At 60.1% G+C, this 22,491-nt stretch overlaps 1 protein-coding gene across 1 annotated transcript in view; it reads right to left on the bottom strand.

Annotated features, from left to right (window-relative positions):
* ADARB2 (adenosine deaminase RNA specific B2 (inactive)) overlaps nucleotides 1-22,491 on the bottom strand; it is a 317,484-nt gene that overhangs the window by 32,729 nt on the left and 262,264 nt on the right. The window contains exons 4-7 of the mRNA XM_082739778.1: nucleotides 20,898-21,012; nucleotides 9,523-9,691; nucleotides 8,174-8,325; nucleotides 505-673 (exon numbers count right to left, since the gene is read on the bottom strand). Of these exons, the coding sequence (XP_082595904.1) occupies nucleotides 505-673; nucleotides 8,174-8,325; nucleotides 9,523-9,691; nucleotides 20,898-21,012 (605 nt within the window). The remainder of the gene's footprint in view (nucleotides 1-504; nucleotides 674-8,173; nucleotides 8,326-9,522; nucleotides 9,692-20,897; nucleotides 21,013-22,491) is intronic.

The raw sequence follows: 22,491 nt of genomic DNA, 5'->3' as shown, positions 1-22,491 counted from the left end.
CTGCTGGCTCCCCACCGAGACCCTTCGAGGGGGGGCTTTTGAGGTTCCTTCTAAAAAGAGATTCTCTTCCGGCGAGGGGCGGACTTCCAGCCGGCGGCGGTACAGGGATGCGTTTCCTGGAAGGTCCTTCAGTCCTTAGAGAACAGGAAGAGGCCTGCCTGACAGGGCGCCCCACAGTGGGGAGCTGACCCAGGACGCAGGCGGCCCCCCGGGGGGTGCTCAGCGACGGTGGGCCTGAAAGCACCGTGTGGCTCCCGACGGACCAGCGGGCCAGGCTGGTGCAGGCGGACAGTCCGACGTGGACCGAGGCTCTTCCGTATGAGTGTTTGCCGGCGGCGGCAGCTGGGGGCTGCTGGCCCGTGCTCAGTGGAGCCCGGAAGCCGGGAGCGCGGCCTGTGACCTAGGACACCCCTCCCCGCCCCCACAGATGCCTTATCCATTCTGCCCTCACCCAGCCCCGCCAGACCGCAGCCACCTGGGCGGAGGTGAGCAAGGGGCCGTTACCTGGCGATCTTGTCCGTGCAGGACATGGTGACGAGCTGCTCACCCAGCAGGACGCCGTCCCACGTCTGTACCGCGCTGGGGCCCCGGACGGGGACGGTCCCTTCCCCAGACTCGATCTTCGTGCGCAGGTGCCCGCGGAGCTTCCTGACCACGTGCTTGCTGCTGGTCACTAGGAGGCGAGAGGGGGCCGTGAGCCTGCTGGTGCGGAGCCCGGGAGTCCCTGCCTGGAGCCGTGCGGGGGCGGGGCCGGTCCCCACAGACAGGACAGCTGTTGGGCTGGGGAGGCACAGATGAGTGCCCCGTGGAGGGTGGGGGCTGGTGTGAGCTGTGCTCAGAGCGCCCCCCTACAGCGGCCCTGACTTCCCCTAAAGGCCCCGGGGCCGTCAGTGTCGGAGGCCCGAGCGCTTGGACGGCCCAGTGAGCGAGCGCGGCCGCGCTGCACGCGGTACTCGGGGCGCAGCGATCGAGCGCCCTGCCGTCCGCTGCTGCGAGATGCTGCTCTCTGCCCCTCTCCCAGCCATCTAAAGATCATTCCCGCACCACCTGGAAAGGCCGTGGTGGATCTGGCCCGAGGGCTGTGCTCTAGACCAGGAGAGGTTTTTATCCTGGCTGCATTGTTTTCTAGCTGCGTAACCTTGGAGAGGTTGCTTGTGACCACTGCGACACAGTCCTAAACTCGGGCTAATACTGCTGCCTGCGTCCTGAGCTGTGGGGACGGATGAGCTCAGACGGGCACACACAGTGGGGTGTCCGCGCTCACCCAGGGTCTGTAGGACAAGCGACGAGGTGGAGCCTATGAACTGGTTGCTGCGGGCCCTTCATGCCCCTGTTCTGCTTTCCTCCCCAGAGCCCCTAGCATGCGTGTGCACATAGACACACACACACTGCGCACCCCACACCCCACAGTTATTTGGAGAAAGCATGTGTAAAGGGAAGATTGTCTTGATTCTCTCTTTCCATAAAAAGTTCTGCACGTTAAGCCTGGATTATACTGGAATATGGAAGTGGTTAAGTGATTTGCATACAAATGATATTTAATATAGTGATTCTAGCATTTACATATGTATGCTGACGTGGATGGATATTAAAGATACTTTCTTTACAAAGTTTCGATATTAGTTTTGAAGTTGTGGCAATAGGATTTCTGCCTTATTTATCCTTACTGAGGCATCAAGTAGTAACTTGTGGATTTATATGTGTATCTTCTTTTACAGATCTCAAAATGATTGGCAGGATATTTTCTGTTTCTAGGAACTGAAGTTTTTTCATGAGATTTCCATAGTTTCAAAGGTCTATGCTTTAGGGAGAAAGATTGCTCACTGTACTCCTTGTAGGAAGTAAACTTTTAAAAGGGTTCAGGTTGCTTTTTGATCCTCACCAATGAGGTGCTTGATGAGATCTAGTTTTGGGTGATCTATGAGTCGCCCACAGATGGAAGAACTGAGACTGAGCCTGGGTCAGCACAGCCAGAGATGCTCCTTGATGGTGATGGTGAGAGTGCAGATCTCTGTAGCTTCAAATGGTACTAGGAGTCAGATGGTGACAATGACGGTGGTGGTGATGATGAGGATGGTCAAGAACAGTGGTTACAATAATGATGAAGATGATGATGGGGGTGATGGTGATGGTGATAGTGTTGTTGGTGGTGATGATGGTGATGATGGTGGTGGTAGTGGTGATGGTGATGATGGAGGTGTTGGTGATGATGGTGATGATGGTTGTGATAGTGGTGATGGTGATGATGATGGTGATGATGTGATGGTGGTGTTGATGGTGATGGTGATGGTGGTGATGGTGGTGGTACTGTTGATGATGGTGATGGTAGAGGTGTTAATGATGGTGGTGGTAGTGGTGATGGTGATCATGGTGATGATGGAGGTGTTGGTGATTATGGTGATGGTGGTGGTGATGGTGATGGTGTTGGTGGCGGTGTTGATGATGGTGTTGATGGTGATGGTAGAGGTGTTAATGATGGTGATGATGGTGCTGGTAGTGGTGATGGTGAATGTGATGATGGTGATCATGGTGATGATGGAGGTGGTAGTGGTGATGGTGATGATGGAGGTGTTGATGATGGTTATGATGGTTGTGATAGTGGTGATGGTGATGATGATGGTGATGATGGTGATGGTGGTGTTGATGGTGTTGATGATGGTGATGGTGGTGATGGTGGTGGTACTGTTGATGATGGTGATGATGGTGATGGTAGAGGTGTTAATGATGGTGGTGGTAGTGGTGATGGTGATCATGGTGATGATGGAGGTGTTGGTGATTATGGTGATGGTGGTGGTGGTGGTGGTGGTGATGATTGTGGGTGGTGATGGTGGTGGTGGTGATGATAGTGTTGTTGGTGAAGATGATATAATGAACTTAAAATAGTTCATATGACTTAAAAACTCTTGAACAAACCTTTGCTTGGACCCAACTTTCTACATGGTCCAGGTGGGGTCTTACTGGTGTCATCAACCTTAGCAGGGGAGAGCGGAGGACCTATACACTTCAGTTTCTACAATTTACCACAGTGTCAGGGACTTGCTGTCCTGTGGGAGATGTATTTTCTCAGGGAATATGGTATGTTTGCTCTCTCCTTCTATCAATTATGGCATCCTTGTTCTCCTGGTGCTTCAACTGTTGTGCCACTTTTCAGCCCCGGAAGTTGCCTGTTACCTTGTTAGGCTTTATTCAGTTCCTACCCACTGCTTCTGCACCACAAACTTTCCGTGAAGTAGACTCTGCACTCAGTGAATGCGCAACGACAGGGAGTCCTGGCTTGAGTTAACGACTGGTCCGTGGGAGGGAACTTGACATTTTCAGGTGGATTAGTGTTGCCTGAAGAGCCAGCTGCAGGAGGTGCTCCTGAGACCCGTTTGTTTTTGGAGTTGCGGCATCTTGGGCTGCCTTCCCTGGCATGGTCCCCGACGAGTGTGATCTGGCCTGGCTGCAGGCGCTGTTCTGAGTGCCCTGATCCGGTAGAGCCCATCTCCTCCGCTCTTCCACCGCTGTGAGAGGTGCGAGGGAGCTGAAGTTAGTCTGGAGGCGCCGCAGACACGGGTCCAGCCAGAGGCTGCAGGGGCTGAGTCTGCACAGGCTGCCGCGGGTCTGAGGCGTTGCAGTCTGCAGGGTGCAAATCCATCCTCCAAATCCACGAGAACATTCTCATCTGCTGCTGGTATTCCCGGACTCATCGCTGGCGTGCTTATCAGTGTGAGAGCTTGGAAGACGGCTGTGAAGATGCAGGAAGGGGTCATATGCTTTCCAGGGTTGTTCAGGTCAATACTGTATTTTTAGGACAGAATCAAAGTGGGTGGACACGAATGGCCATTGCTGGTGTCCATGTAGGGAGCACGGCCGTGTCTGGAGAGTGACGTGGGGCCGCTGTGATGCTGGCGGGCAGGAGGCCTGCAGATGGGAGAGAGAGGCCTCGGGACAGAAGACAGTATGTGTAGCACCACATAACCTTTTAACTTTTTAACTTCCAAACCGTCTTCCGAAGGTGTGTGCATCCCAGAGGGAACCCTGTGATGCACTCGGCTGCTTCCTGTAATCACGTCTGCAGCGTCTGTCGTGTGCCTCCTGCGGGATGCGGTGGTGATGGTGCTCGTGGTGGCGGGAGCTCCGAGTCCCTCTGGATGCCTGCTTCCACGGGGCACAGACGTTCTCATCTCCTGTCAGCGGTCTGGGACCCTGTCGGCAGACCCAAAGGTGGGGCTTTTGGGATGCTTCAGACTTCCTGGCTTTGTGATTTTGGTCTAATCTCTTGAACTTCCCTGACACACACTGAAAGGAGTTGGCATAGAACGTGCGAGGCATGGAGCACGTGCTCATAAGCTATGACATCATCACGCTCTTTCTCATGGCATGCTGGGGAAGGAGGAGGGGGGAATTGCACGTACACCGCGACAGCCAGGAGAATGGCCGTAAGAACGGAATTTCCCAGGTTATTTAAAAGACACACCATGAAAGTGGCATTTGCCTTAAGGATGCTGGTGAGTCCGGGGGAGGACGCTGCTGGCTCAGCCCCGGTGATGTGCCCTGGGTCCCATCAGGGCCCTCCTCCATGGAGGTTCCCCTCAGAGCTGTGTGGGGCCCGCCCAGGCCCGCCCAGCGCCACCCAGGATGCGGATCATCCTCGTGGGTCCGGCTTCGTAGAACGGATGGAGTCGCGCCTGGCCGGCAAGACCAAGGACCTACATAGCGCAGGCTGGTCCCTGCCTGTAAGAATGTTGGTCACCTGTCCCCATGCCTGCCTGTCCCCTACAGATGCCTGACCAGACTGTTCCACACGCCTGCCGTTCTCCGCCCGGGAGACACACACCCAACCTGGGCAGGAGGCCGTTGGGGGGATTCCCAGTGATATCCGGTCACTGGGAACATGTCAGATTCTCAGAATCCGGGGAGGTTTACAGAGACCCCAGCGCACCCGACGTGCATCAGAGTCTCGGGCACAGCAGGCGGCCGCGAATGGCGTTTGTGGACGTTTCCCGGCTGAGGCTCACAGAGGAGTTTGTGCGAACACAGCCCAGCGGGGCGCGCAGCTGCCAGTGGGCAGCACCTCCAAGCAGCTCAGACCACTGTTGTGATGTCATTGTTGAAGGCTCCAGGGAGGAAGAACTATGATCTAGCTCCGTGAGTATTTTTGTGGGAATAAATAAATTGAGGGAATTTAGAATTTCTGGAGTGGCGGGCATCCGAGGCAGGTGAGGCAGGTTCACAGCACTGCGCTCCGGGTTCTCCCAGACGCGGACCGGGCGGTGGGGAGTTTGGGGTCAGGGAAGCCGGGGAACCTTTCGTGCCGGGACAGCTGGGGCCATAGGTCCCCGCTGCATGGCCACTGTCTGTCTCTGTGGTGGGTGGGTGGTCGGGCGTGGTTCCGTGATGCCAGGGATCCCGCTCTCCGTGAGTTCCCGAGGCGTGTGCTGCGGCTGCAGGATGGTCTAGACCCGCCTTGGGCTGTGCTCGCCCGGCCTCACGCAGTCTGCCACAGGTGTGCGCAGAGTGAGCTGCCTCATCCGGTGTCCGTGTGTGTGTGAGGGGTGAGTGCGGAGCCATGGCACACGTGGGTGTGCAGAGCGGGGAGGCTGAGAGCTGATGAGCCGTCGTGATGGGCACCAGGCAGGGGCTGTGCGGGGTGGTGTGCGGGACCTGGGGAGGTCATGGCTCCCACCCCAGGGCTCCTGCTGGCTCCTGCTGCGGGTGGACCTCCAGCAGGTCTGCAGGCCTTTGGGCTGCGTTCCCAGGGCTCCGTGTAGGAGCCCGGAGCCAGGCTTACAGTAGGGATGTGCGGTTTCTCCAAGCTGACTTGGAGGACGCGGACGCACTGACCTCTGGGAGCAGATGGGCCAATAGCCCTGCGCTTCCTGCGGGAGCAGAGGTCCCAGCACCCCCCCATCTGCCATCCATCCAAAGCAAAGACCTGTACTGTGGCGGGCTTGACACGCAGAGCTCCCCTCGGTGGCAGCGGTTTCTCTCCAAAGCGGGAGTCGTTCCTGAGTGTCCAAGCCTTCCTGGGCCTGCGAGGAACGCCCCGGCTTCTCTGGGAGGCCCTCCGCACAGAGGGCAGTGGGGTGTTCTACCCTTACTGGGCGAACAAGGGGAGGTGACATGAGGCTCCTGGAGGAGACTCGCCAACAGCCCCTCCTGGGGGGTCCCCAAGATGAAGCGCCGGGACGCCAGGCCAAGTAACCCGGGAGCAGCAGCTCGTGCTGCCTGGTGTACCCGCGGGAAAGGAGGAGGAAATGCTTTGTTTGGTTTCCCTGAGCAGCACCTGCCGCTTCTTGAAAGCACCACGAAGTAGGAGCCATCTGTGTCGGGAAGCGAGCCCCAGGGTGCACGTGAGGGTGTGTTTGTGCAGTTTCTAAGCCACTGGCTGTGTGCGCTGGAATTGGAAGCCGGAGGCTGCTGTGGGGGCCGGGTGCACAGAGACGCAGGCCCGATGAGCCGGAGCGGTTCCCCTGGAGACGCGGCGGGCACAGCCGTCCCCACTCAGCCTTCCGGTCCTCAGGAGGAAGCCGGTAAATGAGGTAAATTAGAGCCGGCCCCAAACGTTCGGCCAGACCTTTCCTCCAGACTGGAGGCCCCCTGGGCCGGGTCTTCGTGGTGCCAAATCTTCCGAGAGAAAATGGAGAGACAGTTCTGAGCAGCCGTCTGACGGACCACATTTCACAATTTCATATGGGATGTTGGATCTTGTAGACTCAGCTGATGAACACTCCAAGAAAAATGAATCTGTTCCATGTTGTTTCTCCTTCCTTCTCGGAGACCACGTGACAGTGAAGCCGTGCCCGCGTGGCCCTTGACGGTGGACACACCTGCGGCCACCTGCCAGGACACGCCAGCCTCTGTCTGTCCTGGGGCGGCTCCCCGAAAGCCCCTGGCAGCTCGTGGGCGCCTTCCCATGACTCTGACTCCGCCCCTTCCTTTCCGGAGGGCGTGGCTCTGGACTGAGTTTGTGACCCTCAGAAACTCCCGTGTGGAAGCCCGAATCCCCAAGGGCATGGTGTCCCCCCGTGACGGGATTCGTGCCCTTTTGAAGGAGCCCCAGGAAGCCCCCTTGTCCCTTCCCCCGGTGAGGACACAGGACAAGACGCATTCCAAGACCCAAGATGAGGCTGTCACCCGACGGCAGGCCTGCCAGCCTCTGGATCAGGGACATGTGGCCCCAGACAGTGGGGAAGACCTGCCCGCTGTCTGTAACCCCAGCAGCCGCAGAGGAAGGCAGTGAGGAAAACGCTGCTTGAGAGAGGGGAGCCGTGGTCTTGGAGCAGAGCGGGCGGGAAGGAGAAGGGATTCTTCTGGGCCAGGCCGCCACCCGCGTTCGTTAAATCATGTAGGGTTTCTAAAAGGGCTCTTTTCCCTGCACCTTCCTTATCTCATCGGAGCCTCGCGCAGCAGGCTTCAGAGTGCTTTTCTTTGCTTCCACTGGTAATTAGAGCACCAGCGCAGCCTTCCGCGGGCTGGGGGGAAATCAGAGCCAAAAATAACCTTCCCTACGTGGGTGCCGCCTGCGGTGGGTTTCCTGGGATGCATCGGCATCTCCCTCATATTCGTGCCGTCTCACTGCCGACCTGTTTGCCTGGTGTTGCTTCTGGGGCAGGAGTGTGTACGCGTGTATGTGTGCGCGTGTGTGCGTGTGGTGCACACGTGTGCACGGTGTGCGTTGTACGCACACACCATGTCAGGGACAGTTTCCTGGCACTCTGGAGCAGCTGAACGCTTCTTCCTGGAGAGGCTGATGTCACTGGACCTGTATGTCGGGGGATGCTGTCACTCAGCCCCGCTCTGATCCAACCCCCGGGAGGGCGGGTCCTGCCCAACGCTCCACAGGGGAGGTGGACACCCTGCGGCAACACCTGCCCCTAGCTTTGTTGTTCATAAATAACCAAGCTCAGCGTTATTCTGCAAAGCTGCAAACAAAGTTGCAGAAAAGTAATTTGCTCGTGCTCCGTGTAACTGCTGTCGCCTTGCCCTGTCCTTCTGCAGACTGGGGTGCAGGCTGCCGGCCCATTGAAATGAATGGGAGTGACCCTACTCTCCGTGATTCACACTACGGCTTCAGGGCGCCCCCCCCCCCAGCACCGCAGAGGCCGCCAGGCCCCAAGTGTGAGTGTGGTCAGCACACGTGGCCTGGCACGGGGCCCGGGGCCCGGCGGAGGAGGGGGCTGTGCCTTACGGTCCGCGGTGATCTCGTAGGGTGAATGGAGCCTGGCGTCTCCGCAGGGGGACGTGCTCACGTAGAGATGGAACAGCACGTTGTCCCGCAGCCGGTAGCCGCCGTCCTTGGACCGCTCGAATATCGAGTGCTCCGAGTCCTCCCGCCGCTTGCTAGGGCCAGAGAGAGGGTCCTGGTCACCTCGTACGAACCGAGCAGAGAAGGCGCCCACTGGGCTGACGCTTTGCCTGATTTAGTGTCTTATTTCCCCCTTGTCGCACCCCCCCTCCCACATGGGCTTTCTCCCCGCAGGGCTGCGTCGGGAGGAGGTGGCAGTGACACAGGCAAGAAGACCCGGCTGGCCCCCGGCGCCCCGGAATGTTGCATCTTGGGCTGCCCAGTGCGGAGCTGGCCCCTCAGTGACGCTCAGCCACCTCTCCGCATTATAAACCTCCTCCTGGGGCTCACGGCTCGGGGCACCCAGGAGTCAGCACAGCCACTTTGCAAAGTGGAGAGGGCTTGGCCTCCAGCCCCTGGAGGGACCCCCTTTCCTTCTGCACCCACCGTGTCCCAGGGTGGTGTCCCTGTTCCCCCAGCCCATGATGGGCACAGGCCCCTGCCCTCGGGAGCCCCAGCCCGAGGACAGGAGGCTGTGTCCACTGAACTCTGGCGTTCTGCTGCTCGTGCCGTCCCCCGTTCTGCCCCGTTGGTGATGGAACATGTCGGCTGGGTCCTGAGATCCCACGGCAGCCGAGCGATGTCCCCCCCAGGAAACCCCGAGACAGGCCACGAGCCTGTCTGCCTCCTGCCTCTGCTCCCGGGCTCCAAGGCCGGTGGTCGTTGTTGGCGGCCTGGTGCTGTGAGTTGGGTGTTTAGGAGGCGAAACCCTAACCCGTGTTTGGGAGGCCCGTCCCTAGCACCCTCGGCAGCCCCAGAGCTGACCTCTCTGTTTCTGAGCCGTTTCCTTGGTGGGTCAGCGTCCTGAGCCTCCTCAAGAGAGCCTGGCTCCGGCGGCCCGGGCCTGAACCTGCGGTGCTGTTGTCCCGGGGAAACACCGCTCTGCGGCGACTTCCTGGCCGGAGGCTGCGTGTGTGCCCCCAGATTCCGTTGTGGAAGGATGCGTCAGGAGGCAGGGCCTCTGGGAGATGGTGAGGTGGGCCCCCCGAGGGATCCGCGACCTTATGACAGACCCCAGGAGCTTCCCCGTCCCTTCCCCACGGGAGGACCCAGGAGATGCCACCAGGCTAGGGCGTGTTCCTACGTGTGGGCACGTGTGTGGGGGTGGCCTGTGCTCTGAGGACGCCTCTGTCTGGACCGGGAGGTGCTGCCGGTCCCGGCGATGCACCCTGCTGTCCCGGGCCGCCCCTTACCTCAGGTGCAGCTCCAGCTGCGCGTACAGGAAGTGCAGCAGTGCTCTCCGGGCCACGATCTCCGCGTGGCAGTCGTTCACCACGAGCCCCTGGTCGTTGATGTGCTCGCCGCTGATGCACTTGGTCCCCGAGGACAGCACGATGACCTGCGCCTGCCTCACGTCCAGGCCTGCGGGGCAGAGAGGCCGTCAGACCACCTGTGTGGGTGTGAGTCTGCGTTCCCCTCTTCTGACCCTGACCCCAGCCTGCGGGAGACCTCCTGCCCCCGGAGCCTCGATGGTCAGCAGTGCCCACGGCAAGAGGCGCAGTCCCTTCCCAGACACGGCAGCAGGAGCAGCGCGGCGCCCACCGGGAGGGCCGGAGGCCTGGTGGACTGCTGCATGTCAGGCTGAGGTTCCGAAAGTGGGGGCAGAGCCCTGCGTCTGGCCGTGCCGTGACCGCCCGGATGAACCCCGGAAATCCTGCCGCCACCCCCCCTCGCCCCCTGGGATGAGGGTCGCATCTTCTTAGAGTAATTCGCCCGTGGACGCATGTGTGCAGGACGGGGATTCCTATGGGAACACGCCCCAGGCCCGCCCCTGCACCCCTGCACGTTTACCCTGGAGGTGCTGTTCAGGACTTAAGAGAAGACCTGGGACCACGGGTAGGAGCGGAGCCCACGTCTGGGTTCTCTGAGCAGGCCTGTCTCTATGTCCCCTAGCGCTTGGCTCTTTACCCGTTTGCCCGGAAGCTGGAGCACATCCCCAGGTCAGGGGAGGTCTTGACCTCCAGGGCCTGCAGGATGTGTGGGTGCCTGGGTCCCAGGCTCAGCAGTCTGGACCTCGAGGCCAGGGGCCCCCGAAAGCAAGCGGGCTGGGCGGCAGGAACACCCTCCTTCACCTGCCCTAGAGCACCCGGCCCCAGGTGTGTCCCTTGACAGAAGTGAGTTTCAGGGCTGGGGGTAGGGGTGTCTGGTTGGATGGACCCTTCCCCAGGCCCAGCCCAGAGGTGGGAGCCCCCCTGGCTCTGGCCTCGATTCTACCACCGCATTTCAGGAGCGATGTCTGTGCTGCAGATTCTGTTTCCTGAAACTTAAGGCCCGTGTGTGAGCCGCACGTCACAGACAGCAGGGAGGCCTTCTAGTTTCCCTAAAGAGTGTCGGCCCAGCCGGGAGCCAAGGAGCAGGTGACAGTGCTCCGTCCCACGCTGCACGGCCCCTCCCGCCTCTGCTGCCAGGGTCCGGGCAGCTGTGTCCCAGGCCCTGGGAGCCCCGGGACAGAAGTTTTCACAGGTCTGAGGGGAGAGCTAGGAAGCCTAGTTCTAGAATTCGGAAGACTTCTGTTTGCTTGTGGCCGTCCTAAGTGACCCTGGAAGAGAGATTCGCTGGGTGCCGAGTCATTGTGATCTTTTACTGCTCTTTGTATGTGCAAGAGCAGAGAGTTTCGAGGTCAGACTAGTGGGGTGGCTTTCTGACTCTCTCTACCAGGTTCCTAGCCATCGACGGGGGCACCTGGACATGCCCCTCCCCGCTCTGCCGGGCTCCGAGGTCCCCTTTCCCACCGCGGACCTGCTGGGACCCACCAGGAGCGGGTGGGTCCTTCACACAGTGGAGCACGATTTGTGTCACAGGATAGTGCTCCTCCTGACCGCGGTCCAGGGAGTTTTGTCAACGAAACATTCTCGGTGAGAACGGAAGACGGGCAAAACCCAAGAAGCCTTCGGAATGGGCCCCAGACTCATGACTGACCCGCAGCGTGTTCGGGGTTATCCCGGAGGACCACGGCCTTAGTCTGTTCTTTGTCCCGCGGGGGGAAGGCGATTGCAGCTGCCTCACACGCGGAGTCCGGGCCTGGAGCCAAGGACAGCAGCGCGGGATTCTGGTCCTGAGCCCCCCCACCCCGCTTTTCCGGGGCCCTTGTGCAGTGAACCCTCAGAGCAAGCCCGAGCGACGTTAGTGACCTGCGGCCGGAACACTGTGCGCGTAAGAGGTCTTGTGCCCTGCTCCGCGCTCCACGGGTTCCAGCTGGACGGGAGCAGGGCGTGGGCGTGCCGGGAGGGAGTCCCCGTGGGCGTGGTCTTGCAGTGGCCGCCTTCGGGTGCTGGTGTGTGTGCAGGTGACTTAGCAGCGGGGGACTGTGCCAGGGTTGTCCACGTTTCTCCTGGGGGCTGGTCTGACGCTCCCGTCTCGGTTCCACAGAAATCGCCGCTGTAGAAACAGAAACTGCTGTCCCTTCTCCCGTTCGCTAAGTCTTCTCCGGACTCTGGGCTCTGCTGTCCCCAGCACGGTCGCGTGGCCCAGGAGCTGCATTCCTCGCTTACTCGCGTTTGGTGCGTCTCCCCTCCTGCGTGCCAGCCCCGGGTGTGTGACTCGTCACGTCCTTCAGGAATTTAGCATGAGTTTGGGGAGATGACTCGGACAGAAATGTGCGCAAACCAGGGTATTGTGTGATACATACCACGCAGTCTGCACGTAGTGTCACTGGGACAAGGGGAGTGGAGGGGACTGTGTCACGGCTCCCTACAGGCTGGCCAGAGCCGGGGTTCCTGGGTTCACCGAGTTCTTGCAGGTGACGGGGAGGAAGCCAGGCATAGAGGAGGTGGCATGAGTCTAGCCTCAGGCTGATCTGATGGAACATTCTAGACTATGAGGTGCCATAGTCGTGCGGGCTTGGGGGCAGGTGCTGAGCTGCTCCCCCCAGTGGGGCTGCGGCACCGGCTGCGGTGGCCCCCGTGAGATGCGACCCAGTGGGGGTCTGGGTTATGGGGTCTTATGACGTGGCTGAAGGACAACACGAGCAGCGGTGACAGGAAGCATGGCCCTACGGGCGTCTGCAGAAGGAACAGAAGGCGTGATCAGAGACCTCCTCCTACAGAGCCCCGCCCGGTTAGTTTTGTGGGAGAATTCTACCGACCTTGACATAGCAGCCGATCTCAAGGCTGTTTATGGAGTGTTCTAGAGCGCACGAGGACAGGGAAGCCCCAGAGGGCCTTGGTCATGAAATGCCTGTTACGGATCTGTCGCCCGACCGGGACTGCCCAGAAGGAAAGCAGGTAGCCTCAGTCACGGACTTCAAAATTCGAAATCAAATACTAACCACCAAGCTTTACTATGAGGGGGGTTTATTACGCAAATGCAGAAATGGATTCAATTCAGTTAAGATGCAATAGAAAAATATGATTATAATTACAGACACTGAGAAGGCATCTGACAAAACCCTTTTATATTCTTTTTATATTCTCACGTATGGAGAGAGGGTGTGCACGCCTGTGAGAGAGGTGTACACACACCCCCGCCCCTGCCCCCGCGCACGCGTGTTGGGAGGTGCCAAGGGGGGGCTGCTGCTCTCAGGAACACGGCCACGCGCCCTCGGTGGCTCCGTCACTCAGCACTCGCTGAGGCTGTTAGCCTACGCAGCGGGGAAGGGAATTGGAGGTGGGGTCGTCGGGCCGGGGAGGGAGCTGTGTGGCCGGAGAGCGGCTGTGATTGGGTACGTGGGGATCCCTGGAGAATCCCGTCGGGGGAGAAAGTGCTAGAACTGCCAGGGAGGCCGGAGCGGCCGGTGCAGGTGGGCACGCAGACATCGGCAGCGCTTCGTGTGCACCCGCGGCAGCGGGTGAGAGACTCGGACAAACGGCTCCGTGTGCTGCCGCAAATAAGATGACAGGAATGAGTTTAACAAGAAACGATCCAGACGGAAACTGAATAAAACATTGACTTCCCCCGAAAGACACCAACGGCACTGGAACGCGTGGGTGTCGCACCTTCTCGGACTGGAAGATACGACGTCCGGAACCTTCCCTACAGCGATGGAGACGGCTCATGTGATCCCAGTAGGAAGAGCACGAGGGCTTGTTTCTGATGAAGAAAACGTGGTTGAAAAGTACATATTGTTCTGTTCTTTATTTTTGAACCACGCAAACTGAGTTCAGTGGGCGCCCAGGAAGTTCTGGGGAAGTCCAGGAGCAGGACTCAGAGCCCAGGAGACGTCAGCGGGTTACGAGGGCTCGATAGCAAATGGCCCTGGTTCTGATGCCGGCCGTCCCAGCAGGGGACGAAGCCCGGAGTCCGGAAACCGCCCCGAAGTCGGACGGGGACTGACTGCAGGGTAGAGGCAGCGGCATCTCAAACCCGTGGCCGGGGACGCTGTCTTGTGACAGAGAGCCGTCTGGAGACCAGAACTGCACCGTTGCTGCGCACCGTGCCCCAGGGCAGCTGACAGGTGGACCCGAGGCGATGCAGAAGCGTGGAGAGCGGCGGCTTTGTTCAGAGTCAGCCACACCTGGAGCGCGGCCTCCAGCAGCTGCTGCGTAAACGCTGGCCCGTCCAGATGGCGGACAGTTATTCAGGGATGAAGATATCGGAGCCATCCGGCGGCCAGGAGACGTGGAGGGAGACTGGAGGCGCATCACTCAGCGAGGGACGCCGACAAGGCCCCTCGCAGCACGAAGGCAGCCGCGCGAGGGACGCCGACAAGGCCCCTCGCAGCACGAAGGCAGCTGCGCGGTGTCCTGGGAAAGGCGGAACCACGGGGACAAGAAGAGGTTCCAGCGCTGGGGGGCGGCCATGGAGAGACGCAGCACAGTGGGACCCACGGCCGTGAAGCTGGTCCACCTGACACTGGAACCCGGGTCCGCGTCCTTTCTCGTCTGTCTGAACCCGAGGCGTGTGCGACACAAAGAGGGTTCACTGTGGGCTTGGGTTGATTAAAAAAGGTGTCAATGCGGTAGAACAAAATGTGGGGTAATCTCTGCATTCATTTGGTGAGTGGAAGAGCCTTCTGACTATAGCTAAAAGTCTCAAAGCAGTAAAATTGCTAAATTCAGATGCAGAAAGTGACTCCAGGAGTTCACTGTCCTGGAGGCTCATTGCAAGCAAGCACCCCTCTCTCTGTCCCCAAGGAGACCGGCCCCGGGTCTCCATGTGCAAACACAGTCAAGACGCGTTCCTGGGTCAGCGTGAACGCGCTTGCCCGGCTGGCCTCTCGTGTCGTCCTCGTCAGCCCGTGCACTTCTGCCCCTGCTTTAGGCCATCTTTGGGAATGTCATTTTGTAAATTTAACTGGGACGGAGCAATTCTGAGCCCATTTAAACCCTTTGCGTAGAAATATTCACAATGCAAGCTCTGATTACAGAATTTCTAAGACTAAAACTGTAGGTAAATGTACCAACCAGGTCCCAGAAACAAATACCAGAACCATGAGTTTATCCGAGGGTGCAGTATAGAAATGAGTTCTGACTCCGTTTTCTAGTGCTGTGCCTATTGAGTGCCACGGCCCCAATAGTAGGGTTTCCACAGCTTCCTGGGGAGATGGTAGTCCCCTTGGATGTAGGGCCGGCCCCCAGAAACGTCTCCAGTAGGAGCCTGTCCCTGCATCCTGCGGTGCCTCCTACGCACGCTGGGGGTGCCCAGCGCCTGCCCTTTCAGCTCTCTCCTTACTTGGGCAGAATCTGTGTTCGATTATTTGACTTTTGCTGTGAGTCAGTTTTTTCCTCTTCTCAGTTTTGGTTTCTGTCCTAAATTTCCTTTAACTCCTTTGACCTGGAGTGGACATACAAACGCCGGCTCAGGCGTGTCTCGTCTGGGAGGGACATGGCAAGATGTTCCTTTTGGACACAGATTTCTCTCCCTCCAGAGCCTTGGTTTGTGGCCGTCCCCAGGACTGTCTTCTCCAAATACTGCAGGTGCGTCGGCCCGAGGAGAGGACGCAGCGTACGAGTTCCATGCGCTGCGCTGGGAGCGGCGATAAAGCCACGAGGCGCGGGCGGGCATGACGCAGCCTGCCCCAGGACCCGAGGCTTCGGGTCACGTCACCCTGTTTCTGCTACTGACCTGAGACTCTGGCCGTGGGAGCTTGTCTGCTGTCCCGTGTGGACAGTGGGGTTAGAACTAGCACCACCGAGTTGTGGGACGAAGGAGCATCGTGTGACGTGTGTAACCTCCCAGCACCGTGGCCGGCTCTGCCGGTGCCGCCCCAGGCTTCTCCCTCTGCCCCCGTTGCCCGAGTTACGGTGGGAGCTTTGTGTCCTGTTCGTGTGCAGGCAGGACTCACGCTCTCACTGGGGCCCTCCGGGAGGCGGGCTCCGGTGACGGGAGAGGGGCGCCGTCATGGTGGTCGTGCTGATGGTTGTGAGGCCCTGGGTGCGACGCGGGGACCATGGCCTGGGGGTCAGCAGGCAGCCGGCTCTCCCGGCGTGGGCGCCTCCCCCAACCCCGCGGTCCCACAGAGCGGTGACCCTCTGCGGCGGGAACTTGAACCCTAACACCGGGGTCTGCGGGGCCGACGGGTGCGGAGCTGTGAATGCGTCCGAAGGTCCGCAGCGCCTCAAGCTTCCCGTCGCTCCGTAGGAGGCCAGGCCTTGCAGGACACAGTTGTCCTCCACACCCAAGGTCAGCGTCGGGTTTTCTGCCCCCGCTGGCGTCCTTCGGGCAGCCGAGTGCCGGCTTACGGCCCAGCTGGGAGAGCGCAGAAGGGCCTGACACGGCGGTGGGGGTGCGGCTCGCCGTCTCCGCCCGGCTCTGTGCTTCCTCGCGCACCTGCTCCCCAAGGAGGGGCCTCTGGAGTCTCAGGAGGGTCAGGCCACTGTCCCTCCGTGGCTGGCTCTCCCTGGGGGCCGCGTGGTGCAACTCTGGGGTCGGTTCCTGTGGTCTCTGGCCGGGCCACGTCCACTCGGCGGTGGATCCTCCTTCCCTCTCCATGTGAGGGGGGTTCGGTGTGAAAAAGGCAGCCTTCATGCTCCACGGGGTCAGGAGTGAGATACACCCGGCGCTTCATGGTTTAGACCTGACCCTTCCAGCCCGAGACTGGACGTCACTGCATCCTGCTCCTGCTGGGCGGGACGCCGGCCCCCGCGAGTGTCCGTGGGCCTGAACCCTCTCCCTCTCCAGGAGGCTCCTGGGCTCGCAGCACTCTCTGGGACCAGCCCTCTGAAGTCAGGTGACGGCTCCTTCTCCCCTCCCCGTGTGAGGCTCTGCCTCAGCTTCCCCAGCTTCCCCGTGCCCTCCTGAATGTAAATGGAAAGACCCACTTTCATTTTTAGGATCTAAGTCATTGGCAGTCCCTCGGGAGAAACTGGGAAAAGAGGGTCTGGGGGTCTGGGTGCGCCTCCACAATGCCCTGTGCAGATGGGCCCAGCCAGGCTTCTCGTGCGCTCGAGGGAGACGCCCTGGCTGTGGTTCAGCTGTCGGGACTCCTCAGGCCGCCGCACCCGCTGTGGGGCCACGGCCGGCTCCAGACTCCGGCGGAGCGTGGTGCAGACGGCGCAGAAGTGGACTTCTTCACCCCGCGTGGTCCTTTTAGGTTCAGAGCAAAAAGCTGTAAAACACAGCAGAATGCGTGTCCCATGTCATTTCTTGGAACTTTCCGATTTCCCTGTAAGACAGGCGAGCCCACTTTGTCCACAAGCATCTGCCGGCCCGGACAGAGTTCTTCTGGGCTGATGCACCAAGTTCAACTTTGGAGGCTGTTTTCTTCCCCATCCCGTCTTCAAGAGATGCGCGTTTTTGCTGGTTAAAACGCCAAATAAACCCCAGGTGTTCATGGAGTGTGGAGAGCAGCCCCTCAGCTTAAGTCAGAACGAAGTTTGTCAAAGCCACCGCGTCACAGGCCGGCAGAGACGGGCGGGAACAGAGACAGGCCGGGAGGTCTTCCTTCTGGTCATTTACTGAATAAGCTTAGAAGTAAATAATTTTGCGGGCGAAGATCATATATCTCAGCCCCACGCCTGTGCACGTGTGCAGGGACTCTGGCCAGGGGGTTGTGGGGTCCCGCCTTCCGGCGACTCAAGGAAAGACACCTAGCCCCTTCGCCTCCTTGTCTGTATTTCTTAAACACTGTCATTAAGATTCCTGCCTCTCCTACTTCTCAGGGTTGTAGCAATTAACTTGATTAGTATGTGCAAAAGTGCTACCCACATTATAAATTTGCATATCAGATGAAAATCATCATTATCAGGAGCTCCTTCAGAGTCACTTTCCCATGGAAACATCAGGCTTTCTTAACAAAGGAGAAGACAGAGCCGTCACTTGACCTCTTGGGTACACAACGTCCAGTTTCTGGCTGAGGAGGGCGGAGTGAGCGGCACACGCTCCTCCTCCCGGGGGGTCCACAGACCAGAGGGCTCCAGGGAATGTGCAGGGACTGATGAAATCCCGGCACCGTGTGCAGGAGCCGTCACGAGGGACCAACCGCGTGCAGGGTGGGCTCGGGGAAAGCGGGCGCCGAGCCAGCAGGACCGTCGGCGGGCTCCCCAGGTGACTTTTGATTAAGGGCCGTTGGCTGGTGCCCAGCCCACCTGGGTCAAGGAGGCTGGTTTGGAGGAGCCCCCTCCTTCCACTGGGGGAGAGAGGCAGTATGCGGGGGACCCGCAGCCACACTGGAGGGCAGAGCTGGCGTTTTTCTCACAGACGCGCACGTTCAGTACGGAAGCCACATGCAGGACGAAAGAGAGAGACCGACTATGAAGAAACCACAGTCTGAGGGCAGAGGCTCGGCGTCAGCTGGTGAGGCCCCCAGGGAGCAGTGGGGAGCGTCCCCTCCGTAAAACAAGAGGGAGGAGGCACCAGAGGAGACAGGGGTCTTGAGTGACACGGATGGCAGGAATTCAGAAGCAGTGGCGTTTGAAGACCTCTCAGGAGTTTCCGAAGTGCCCAGGGCCACGGAGGAAACGGGGCGGGGATGCACCAGGAGAGGGAAGAGACTGAGGGTCTGGTCGGAGTACTGAGAATTGGGCAAAATGTGGGTAAAGGAAGGGATTTATCAAAGAAATGATATGCGAAAAAGTACAGAAATAAATAGCTTCAGCGAGTCAGAGCAGGTGCGTAGCTTATGCCTACACACACACACTCACGAACTTATAAAACACTCCGGGGACAAAAAGCGCCTTTCCCCTCCGCAGGCAGGGCGGGGGCATCCGGCCGAGACGCCAGCCTGACGTCTCTGGTCAGAAACATGGGCCAAGAGATAACAGGAGAGTCCTCCCCAGAGGCTCAGGGAAAATGACGTCAAGCGCAGAATTGTCCCCAAGCAAAGCTACCCCAGTGGCGGGAGAGCGCCGTCGGCCGTGGCCCGTGAACGAGAGCACCCGGTCTCTAGCCTGCGCGTTTGAAGGTGTTTCCTTCCGGAGAAGGGCGTGGGCCTGTCCGCGGACACGGGGACCCATCGCCCAGCGTGTGTGCCAAAGGCGCTTCCTTCTTTTCCGTGTAAGAAAGGAAAACGGAGCCTCTGGAAAGCCACGTGAGACTCCGAAGCTCACTGTGGAAGCCTAGTAACACCTTTACATCGACCCTAAATGTGCCGCGGCTTTGAGCGGGTGGTGGCCTCGTGCTCTCAGGACGTGGTGCGGGGACAGCACAGGAGCCCCCGCTCGGCCTGCGCTCGGCAGGGGTGGCCCCCACCGCGTCCTGACGGCGCGAGGCCGTGTCACGGTTTCCGGCGTTTAGACTCAGGACAAAGGACGGAAGCCGGAGGCGTGGCGCAGGAGGGGCCGGAGGTGCGGGCTGCGGCGGGAGGAGACGCGCGTGTCGGGGACGAGGCGGCCCGCCGGGCAGAGCCGGGCGCCGTGGTGGTCTCTGCTTGAGAGCGTCAAGAAAGAAGAGCGTAAGTGTGTTACCTAAAACTGTGGGCGTTACTAACACGATAACGAAAACTCAAAAAGCATATTTCGCCAGTGCAGTCCATATTCAGGACTGAAACAAGGGAAATGCAGAAGGGCTCATGAGGACCCCAAAAAAGTGGTCAGTGGCAGCTTCCCTGCCGAGCCGACGAGAGCGCGGGGTCCCTTCCGAGCTCCCTTCTGCGGGAATTCTTACCGGCTCCTGCGTGGTTGCGAGAGCCGCAAGAACTCCTCTGTTCGTAAGCCCATGTCCTTGCCCTCAGGGTTCCCCCAGCGGCTCCTGGGGCGAAGCACCTGTAGGTGCCAGGTGATGCGGACGTGCTGGTGTCGCATCTGGAAACGGGGGGCGTCGGGGTCAGGGTTTCCTTCAGGACCCACACGTTGTGGCAGAGATGGGCACGACGGAGAGCACCCTTCCCTCCGGACCGTCCTGTGCATTTGCTCAAACACGTGAACTGGAAGTCCGGTCAGTGTTGCGTCCTTTGGGTGAACGGTTTCTACAAGCTGTTCTGCCAGTAATTCTGCACACATCTTCCTAGGCTTTTGTTAATCCATGTGTGTGTTAAACCGTCTCTTTCCAGCAAGTTTCAGCCGTGTACCCTCTCGTGTTTGCGGTCACTACTTGGTAAGGTGTCACCTCGGACCGCCTCGCCTCCCACAACACGCTCCGTTCACGCGGGTAGATCGCCGGCACCAAACCAGTGTATTTGCCGGCCGTTTTCCCGTGAGTCTCTGTAAAATGTTACTGTTTTCCAAGGCACGTCTGAGAGTAGCTTTCAAGACTTCCTAGAATCGAGTTTTCCAGAAAAGTGGGCAGATATTGGACCATTAGCTACAGGGCTGGGCAATGCTGGGGAAAGGACTTGGCAGCTCTGAGACCGGGAGTAGGAAATAGAGCCCCGTGAAGGAGAGGCGCGGGTCCCTCCTCTCCTCCTCTCCTCCCTACTCCCTTCCGTCCCTCTGAGTCGCCAAGGGCTGGCTGACGTAGGTCACAGGCGGGTGCACCAGGGATTCAAACCCAGGAAGCTGATCTTGGCTAGCCCCATGTCTCGCCAGTCCCTGGACTCTGTCCTGACGTGGGGGCTGGGGCAGGGGGCGCTGCCCGGCACATCCTGCCCCCGGTCAGTGGCTCGGGCTGCCGGAGAAGGCAGTGCCCGTCCAGCGGGAATGATCTTGACGGAGGTGAACTCCTGGCCCTCAGTCTAGAACGTTCCACCTTCTGCACGGTGGCAGGTGGACGGAAGGGCAGAACGCATGCCCGGATGCAGGAGGGTCACCGATGAGACGGAGCTGCCTCTGCCTCAGCACACCCACCTCATCGAGTCGTCGCTGCCGCTCACAGCATTTCTCACGTCTTTTCTGCTCATGCAATTCGGGCAGGGGAGGCGTTGTCCCTTCCATTTTACTAAGATGCGCCCCCCGCCCCCCACCAGCCTAAGGCAACTGGTCAGTGGCCGGGCCTGACCTCGGGTTCCCACCGTGCCAACAGCAGCAGCGCACGGTGTTCTCAACCGCGAGGCGGGAGCCTGACCCGAAAGACACCGGCCCGTCCTCCCGTGGCCCTTGGTCGTGGGTGTCGAGGCGCGTGCGCAGAGCCGGTCCGAGCACGTGTCCACGGCGCTTTGCTGGTCTGCCACGGTCGTCACTGAGCTCTCTGTGTCTACTGCTGGATCTCTCTTTCACGGCTTCGTGTGGAAGGGAGCCCCGCCTGTTGTCCACGGTCAGGCAGGCGCGGACTCTCCCGTCCTTGCGGATGGGATCCCAGGGAAAGCGAGAGGCGTTACCTGTGGTCATGACGATCCCTGCCAGGGCTTTGTGGCGGGCGTGCGCGGACGCCAGGCCCTCGGTCAGCTCGCGGAACTTCTGCGTGACCAGCTGGGACACGGAGTCTGCGAATTCCTGAAAGACACAAGCACCAGGCCTCGTTGACGGCTGAGCCGGCGGCGTCCTGGCCTCCCTCCTCCTCCAAGCCATGTCCCCACGTGTGGCGTCCAGAGGCCACCGTGTGCACTGTTCTAAGACCCCACGGCCCCAGGGGGACCCGTGCAGGCCTTGGTTCTGAGGGAGGAGCCCCCACCTGGCCCCGCGCCGGGGCAGCGTCTGCCTGCGGGAGGCCACCCCGCTCTTGCCCTCCCCTGCCTTGCAGAGGAGCCCACCTGCGGCTCTCCTTCGGGGACAGTCGTGAGGTAGACCCTGAGCAGCACGGGGGCTCACGGCCCGGACACTCGACTCCCTGTCTTCTCAGCGTGGGCGAACTGAGGTCCAGGTACCCCCGGTCTCAGGTACACCTGGCCGAGCTGCTCCCCGGGCTCACCCGAGTCTGCCCCTCACTTTCTGCACGCGCACAGGCCCAGATGTGCTCTTTGAGGTGCCGGCACCGTGCACACGTGCTCACGGAGACCCATGCACACAGTGCAGCCAGAGATAGTGCACCTGTGCACACGCACGTGAACCCACGCAGAGACGCAGGCACACGAGTGTGGGGCACACACACGTGCACACGAGTGTGCTGCACACACACACATGTGCACCCCGTTCAGAGATCCAGGCACCTGCGCACCACACCCGACACACGTGCGCACACACGGCCTGCGTCGATGGAATCCCAGTTGCTGAGTCCTCCCGTGTGTCCCGTGTCCCTGTAAAGCAGCTCGTCTGCCGTGACAAGGGCAGCCTGGCCGGGACAAGGACGTGGCTCCGTGGCCTCTTCCTGCCTCCCACCTAGCCTTGTGGCGGACCGTCGCCCTCTGCGGGAGCAGGCGGGCCGCGTGACGGTGCCCTTCATGGGCTTTGGAGACGGATCTGCTGTGAGTCGCGTGGGCCCGTTTTCCTGATTTATAAGGTAATCCTCTTAATTTCCGTCGGACGGTGCTCTCGTGAGATGAAGTGCGTTCGTGCCCCTTCCGTGCTCAGCCCGCTGCCCCGCGCTCCGTGGGGCTCAGCCCCGGTGCAGGCTCTCTCTCCTCGTCACCGTCACCGATCGCCGTCCCCTGGGTGCTGCAGACACGAGCTGCGTCTTCCTGTGGTTGCGCACGGGGAGGGGCGCGGGGTTCACTTCCGGGGTGGAGTGGAGCTGCCCTTTCCCGCCGGGGGTCCGGATATTGGGCTACAGATCAGAGCAGGTCTCAGTAAGGATGCGGATTTTGTTTCTAGAACCTACTCGTATACAGGCCTGTATCCCAGGGCCTAGAAACCTGCGTGGGAACAACACAGGTGTTGGCTCCGGGCTCCACGGTGCGCGGGGACTGTGCTGCCCTGGCGGCTCCCAAAGCCCGAAGTCTGGGTGCTGTACGGACGTGACGATTCAGGTCTCGCAGGTGGCGAGGGGCCCTTTGCCGGGCCTGCTGGGCGGGGGTCTTCCCCGGCTTGGCCCCCGCA

This window comes from Mustela nivalis (genome assembly GCF_964662115.1).
Source record: "Mustela nivalis genome assembly, chromosome: 7".
NCBI lineage: Eukaryota > Metazoa > Chordata > Mammalia > Carnivora > Mustelidae > Mustela > Mustela nivalis.
Note: the sequence above shows the minus strand (reverse complement) of the source record. Positions and strands in the feature narration are given on the sequence as shown.